The 7,451-nt window shown below is 40.7% G+C and overlaps 1 protein-coding gene across 1 annotated transcript in view; it reads right to left on the bottom strand.

Moving 5' to 3' along the window:
* Positions 1-1,196: 1,196 nt before the first annotated feature.
* SH3BGRL2 (SH3 domain binding glutamate rich protein like 2) overlaps positions 1,197-7,451 on the bottom strand; it is a 42,055-nt gene continuing 35,800 nt past the window's right edge. Inside the window, exons 4-5 of the mRNA XM_052692449.1 lie at positions 6,870-6,950; positions 1,197-5,799 (exon numbers count right to left, since the gene is read on the bottom strand). Coding sequence (XP_052548409.1) covers positions 5,791-5,799; positions 6,870-6,950 — 90 coding nt within the window. The 3' untranslated portion in view covers positions 1,197-5,790. The remainder of the gene's footprint in view (positions 5,800-6,869; positions 6,951-7,451) is intronic.

The following is a 7,451-nucleotide window of genomic DNA, read 5'->3' as shown; positions in this document are numbered from 1 at the left end:
TCCTCCACCTCCATTTAATCTCTATGTGATTCTATGATTCTATGATTATAATGTCCAGCCCATACCAATTGGTCACAGCACTGGAGACAGTAGACCCCAAGGGGCACCTAAGAGCCTTCAGCATAGCAAGGAACCAGGGATAAGTCACTGGGAAAGTCCCATCACTTCCAAGCAGCCTCCAGTGCCTGCACTGGCTCCCCGAGCAGATTTGCTGTGCCATCTGGGTGCCAAAAATAACTCTGAAGGCTTCTCGTGCTGCCACCACCGCTCTTTAAATCTCTTCATGACAAGTGCACACCAGCAGGTTGGTTCTGCCAGACTTGTTTCACATCTCAGGCTGTGTGAGTCTGGGTTTCCCCCCCACACAGAAAGAGCTGTGCATTCTCTGCAATGCCCATCCAAGCAGAGAGACTTGCATTGGGTAAAGAGAGGGCACTGGGGGTATATTCAAAAAGGAAGCTGAGGCAGAAAGTACTGATAGGACAGGGGGGAAACGGTTTCAGACTTATAGGTGGGAAGATTTAGATTGGATATAAGGAAGAAGTCTTCTATCATGAAGGTGGTGAGGCATCAGCATAGGTTGCCCAGAGAGGTGGTGGATGAGGAATCCCTGGAGACAGCCAAGGTCAGGTTGGATGGGACTCTGAGCAACCTGATCTAGCTGTAGGTGTCCCCGTTAATTGCAGAGGAGATGGACTAGATGACCTTTAGGGGTCCCTTCCAATTCAAAAGATCTTATGATTCCATCATAAAGTTATATCCTCTTCAGATGTAATTTTAATTAGAAAGTGTATAATTAAATGATAAAAATTGTATATATGAACATATTAGTATGCTGCTCATATCATACTTAAAAGTAAATGAGCTATATTAGTTCCTACAGCCAAAATCAGTACATCATTCACCTCTGCCTCTTCACAAAGTACATTCTTCTCTCCTCTTCTCATTAGCACACAAATTAAGAGCAGCAAAAAGAAAACAAGCCTTCAGCCCTATCTCTTGCCGGCACTGTGGCATAGAGAGGACTGCATGCACTCCCAGTAGAGCTGCTGGCCCAAGCCACCCCTCGTTTCCATAGTGCCTATCAATTATCCCAAGCCACAGCACCGGGCTGTCACCAGAGGGAGCCGCAGCAAGGACAAAGAACAGCGTTTCGCCGTGGTTTTCATTGGCACACACAACACGGTCCAAACGTCTTTTCCGAATTACATTTTTTTATTAGACGAGCACAGTTTTAATACACAATTTCAAACTCCACGTGTACACAGTCTAGGATGCAACATGTTCCCTCCCGCACCGAGCCACAGAACAGCGAGGCCGCGTCGAGGCGAGCACCAGCTCTGCTCTTGCAGTGTTACAAGCGGTGGGGAGCAGGAGCTTTGCACACAGGTCTGCGCAGGATGGGATGAAGCATATGAGGATGAGGCAAAGAACAGGATGAAAGGAATGAGGTGGATCTGCCCTGGCTGAAGGAATGCCCTCAAGAAGCAGCTCTCCATTTCCCCTCCCAATTTCCCCAGGGTGAAGAGGCAAGCAGCTCGTGCTTACACTTCCCTGCACTGCGCACACCAAGCTCCAGAGAAACCAGTGGGGAAGTTGCTTAAAACTGATAGGATTTGGCATCACCTGGTGAAGATCCCCGTCTTGTGCTCCTGTGAAGGTAGTTCTCAAGTCACTGCCTAAAATCTCAGGCTCCCACTTTGCTATCATGGGATTCCAACAAGAACTGGACTCCCTAAATGAAAGGCCTGACTGGGGTGGAGGAACTGGGAGGGACAAAAAAGACACTCACAGAGAGCTGGCAGCCTCTTTCCATTTTAGTGATAACACTTGGGCTGCTCAATGCTTCCATAAGAGAGTTACTTTAAAGCATAGAGATAGATTTAGGGGCTTTATTCCACATCCACTTCCTTGGAAGGTTTGATTCTAAACAGCCAATGCACGTGTCTCTTGACTCAGGCCACAAAATCAACATAGTGATTTATTTAAAAAAATAGAGATAATAGAAACTACCCATTTGTGAATTGAAAGCTGAGCACATCTGAGAAGACCCTACAGTAACAGCCCCCTCTCTGGCAAGGCACTATCCAGCAGTGTGTGGCACAAGCAAAAACATCTCTATAAAGCCACTGATACAGTGAACGTGTGCACGCACATAGGCCCACACAACAACTTCAGCTAGGTATAAAGTTTAGCTCACACTACTCTCTCCTTTAAAAAGTAGGGTAATTACAAATATTAGCTAAAAATTGGGATCACCTTTATATGCAAAATATTTTAAACAAAATTAGGAATTTTCTATTTCTTTCAATAAACGGCTCATTTCCACAGAACTTTTCCATTATCCAATAGTTACATCTCATTATTACAAAACTGGTTTAAAAAATTCCAGATCATCTTGTATAACAAACTAGAACTCGCTTTAATTACAAAAATAAGGCTGTTGCACAACAGACAAAATTCACATTCAAGCAACATATATACTTTCTGGCTTTTAGCTAGCCTCTTGTAATTCAAAAGCAAACATTCCAAGGGACTTACACCACCAATCCATGCAAACAAGCAGGATATCTTCGGAGCTAGTGTTGCCCACCATACAACTGATTACACCCACAGGAATGCTCTGAAATAAGCTACTTTCACCTTTTGGCTGTGACAGAACTTGCTCTCCATTGAGCTGGAGATTTCTATTCTATAGTTAGTAGTGTTCAAGAAGAATTCTGTAAAACTAATTTCATCCCTGGAGAATTCAGTGAGATTTTGCCTTTTGCAACAGGCAGCCAGGGATTTCCCCTGGGATTATTCAAGTGGATTTACTCACTTGTGTCGATTTTTCAAAAGTGGGACTTCAGGCAGTTTTCTAAGTTTACAATATATCAAGTACATGATAAATCCAGGATGGCTTCTCTGTAATTAACTGTGTAATTATCTCAATTTATATCTGTATTCTTTTTCTAAGTTAAAGAATCTTAAACTTAAAAAAAAAAAATTACATAGAACTTGTTAATGTACAGCTCTATCTCGTGTCACATTCCCTTCTTATATTATATTAAAGGTCAAGTCTCATGAAAATATGGGATTGGTGACAAGAGTGAAATAATAACTTACTACACACAACATAAATCCTAAAAATATATATATATATACTTGTATACACACATACATACATATGAATGCTATCAACCCCCATTAAGGGGTCCTCTAGAGAAGATGCTCTAACCAAGACTTTGTCTGGTAAATACCACCATGGACACGAAATCCATGCGTGCTCTTGCTCCATCTAGCTCCCCTAGCTGAGCTGAAGAGATACCCCAGGGTCTAAAGAGGGACCAAAGAGGGTCCAAAGATTTATGGATGGATATCATTTTAAAGCTTAACATCTCCTTTTATAAAGCTTTCTTGTCTTTGTACTAAAGGGAAAAGTCACAGAGATGTAAGCAGCTTGTAGCTGAGACAACACCGAAAGGAAGGTAACCAGTTCTTTACTCCAGAAACTGGTAGTCACGAACATTTCTCAAATCATACCTCTATAGTCTTGAGTAGGCTCTTGTCCAAAATCTGAGAGGCTAATGTTCTATCATTCAGCATCTTTGGCAGGGACTTGGAGAAATATCTAGTATGTACCCTCAGTAAAACTGCGAACAACATAGAACTTGAGTGGCTGAAAGCAGCTGGCAGAGCTTCAGTCCAGGGGGATTTCAATAGCCATGATGACTGGGCTAACAGGAACCTCCTGAAGTTTGAAAAGAACAAAAGAAAAAAAGTCACCACCTCGAGGTGGTGACTGCGGGATTTGGTGAAAATCAGGTTGGGCATAGGCCAGCAATGCACTACTTGGTACTGATGAGTGCTACTTCTGAAACATTTTATCCACTTTTTCTCCAGTAGAAGAAACTGGAGAGAGTAGCCCTCCACCAAACCAAAGCAGTCAGGGACCTGAAACACAGAGTCTATGAAGAGAGTTTAACAAAGCTGCATTTGTTTAGTCTAGCAAGAAGACTAAGAGGTGATCTAATGGTATCCTGCTACTATCTTGGGTCACAAAAAGGTGGTGCCAAACTCCTCCTGTGAGAGCTGGAAAAGATAGCTGCAAGTTACTATCTGGGAGAACAGGCTGGATGGTAGGAGATTACTGCAGCACTGCTTAAATAGACAGTTATGAGACCTCCATCTCTGGACATTTTTAACACTGCTAGACAAGTCCACATCTGACCTGAGCTAGTGTTGGTGTGAGTCCTGGTTTATAGAAAGCTGGACCAGATGATCGCTAGTTGTCCGTTCCAACTAACTCATATAGGACAGCATGTTTATTGACTTTTATAGAACATGAGATTTGTTACACAGACAGGGTTCATTTCTGACACCTTTTAGAAGAAGCTGGGCTTCAGAGATTCTGTGATTGTAAAAAGGCTTTCCCACATGATTGGTTGTCCTTCATTTATGCAAGGACGTGAGGATGTGCATTTGAGTAGCACTATCCAGTCATTATGAAGTCATTTAAGAATCAGACAGTTTACAGCATAGCTCTTATTTTAACAGCCAGACTTGATTCAAAACACAGAATGCAATTTGACTTCTTTCCAGAACACGTTTTGTAATGGTTATTGGCAAGTCACGGGCCTTGCATCTGCTATGTTTGTCATTAACAGTTCTACTGAAACAATCTCCACCTGGCTCCTGTTCCTCAGTTGAGTTGACTGTCATGGCCTCGTCCAGCAAAGTACAAGCTCAGTTTTCTCACTGTCTTTGAGGCACCTCCACCATTCCATACATGGGGACATAGGTAGGACAACAGCCTGGCGAGTTAGGTATGCTGACGGGCAGTGGCAGAGTGTTTACCAATATAGGGGACTGAACGCTCTCTCCAAAAGTATCTCTCTGACTCTTATGTGGCTAATGGTGGAGATATGTTTGATTACAGGTCAATGCAAAGTTTTGGCAAAATTTCATTTTTAGACAGTCCAACTGTCCAATTTTGGGTGTTTAATCTTTCTTGGTAAACAGATAACGATGTAATCTTTAGCTATGAGACCTCTTCTTTTGAACTAACCAGTACAGTTTCATCACATGATTTCACATGCATTTCACACTCATTTGGAAAAGGAACCATGTCAAGATATTTTGCTTTGGCACCCCGTTCATGATAACAATTGTTTTAAAGGACCGGTATCATGAGGCAAATCAAGTTTACATGACAAAGGTTAGCAACTCATGTTTCTTACAATAAAAATGATCTAGCATAAACATAATAATAAATAAATGTAGAATAAAAATACAGCAGTTATTGGCTTGAACTGAGATCTTAAGATGTTAAGATCAACAGTTTTTTTGTTTCTGGATAGTAGTTAGCACAATCATTCTAATAACCACCAGAATTTTAACTGTGCTGATGAGGTAATTTCAGAAACAGTAATTGGTAGAATTAAAAACATAAGGAACCTGTCTGTATGAATTTATTCATGAATGACAGAAGCCCTGCACTTCCACTTCTTATCTTTAAACCTATGTGTCTATTAGAACATCAGTGCTAGTTGCAAAAGCAATGCAAAGATAGAAGTGCTACCATCAATGAGTATTTTTTAAAAGGAAGATGCGTAGCCCAGCCTTAATCCTATTTCATCTTATTAACTCCACACTGGTGGGAGAGCACCATCTTATAGCAAGCAGACTACTAGTAAGGATACGTTTGCTCTATCACAGTGATCCATAAGTGAAGCTGTCATGTGCTAAAGAACAAGGTCATTCATCCAGAAGATGCAGTTGTTGATACTTCAGAGAGGTTTTCTGGGGTTATGACTCCTATTTAAAAGAAAAGAGAGTGGGAAAAAAAGATTATTAACGCTATGAATATATATTCATTTTCTGTGTCTGTAACTCTCACAATAGGATGTTCCTACCCCTGGTCCACAAAACAGCTAAGGACACATCCCTCTGAAACAACACTGGACTGATAGAGTGTTCTAGACAAGCTTGTAATGACAATCCTCCAGGTTTGTAGCAGGCTCTTTCCCAGGAATATAATTGCATACAAGCTGCTATTTCTGATTGCAGTAGAACATCTTTTTCCTAGGACTATTCAAGCTCCAAAGCAAAGCATGCTGCCAAAATAACCTGCTTTTGCGGTTCCCTGATGAAGTTCCCTCCTACTCCTCTCCTCCAGGCAGTCCAGAAATAGACTCCTGACAGATGTGTAACTCTGTATATACGAAAGAGCTACCATCCAGGCCTGAAGCAGCACTACTACCAACCACAGCTGTATTACAGCAGCAAAGGGAAGAAAATCCTCTCCTATGTTTCTAATCTAATGCTCAAAGGTGCTCTATACAGCCATTTGAAGGTATTATTCAGGCTTCCAGGTGGCAATAAAATCTCATATATTATACTGTCCTCAACAGAAATATGTTTACTGGATTTGTATTCTGTTCTGCAAATTTGTATTCTTTACATTTTAATTATTACCCAAAAAGTTTCTGCAACTCCTGGCTGCTCCATCTAGTCAGCATTTTAAAAAACAATAATGCATAATCATAAGTGCTGTCTTTGTTGGCCATATAGCCAGCACAATGACATTATGGTGACTTAAGTTCCAGACATTCCAGTGATCAAGACTATCTCTGTCCAGTTTAAAAAGCCAGTTGCTATCAATTTACATTGATGATGTGACACAAAAATATACTTCTCAAACTTCATTATGTGGATTTTTTTTATTTTAAATGCTTTACTTCTCTTTGTGACTATTTCAATTACCTCATTAACATGAATAGCTACCATGGTAGCTGTGCATCTAGATGCAAAGTTCATTCAGTTTAAGGAAAGTTCAGTCTCAATATTTCAAGTATTCCACGAAAAGTCTGCCATATTACACTGACCTTAGGTGCCAAACTAGGTTTCAGTCCAAGAAAGGAGAAGACAGTGTTGCTCTCCTTCGATTCAAAAAAGCAATCATAATCCTAGAAGAAAAAAATAAAAAATAAAAAAAATGAGTCAACATCTGTGTTCGTGTTTTCCTGCTTGATCTTCCCACGCTATGTATCAGAGCAAAGGATGATACATAATAAAGCTCAGGAAAATACTGATACTTACCCATTCTCTCCCGTGCAAACTTATTCTGAAAGGTAATGACATCACCAACTCCAAAGGAAATGAAAAAATGCACATATTCTCTAACTGAAACACCTTTCACTACTTTACTTGGTAGAGAAATATAAACACGGATTTGCATGAACAAGAAATCCACTGCAGATATATTTTTAAGTAGTTAGGTGCCTAAAAATTCAAACTAGCTTCCGATGAGGTTTCCAACATGCATTTCAGCAAACAAAAAACTAATGTGGAAACCTCCAGCTGACCTCTTCACTTCTTCTGTGGTGGAAGAGACTTCACTACAACTCTCATCCTTTGAAATCAGCAATTTTACCTCAGATTTGGACACATCACATGGTTATAAATGA

This window comes from Tympanuchus pallidicinctus, unplaced genomic scaffold (assembly GCF_026119805.1).
Source record: "Tympanuchus pallidicinctus isolate F22 unplaced genomic scaffold, pur_lepc_1.0 scaffold1, whole genome shotgun sequence".
Lineage (NCBI taxonomy): Eukaryota > Metazoa > Chordata > Aves > Galliformes > Phasianidae > Tympanuchus > Tympanuchus pallidicinctus.
This window is presented reverse-complemented; position numbering and strand designations above follow the sequence as displayed.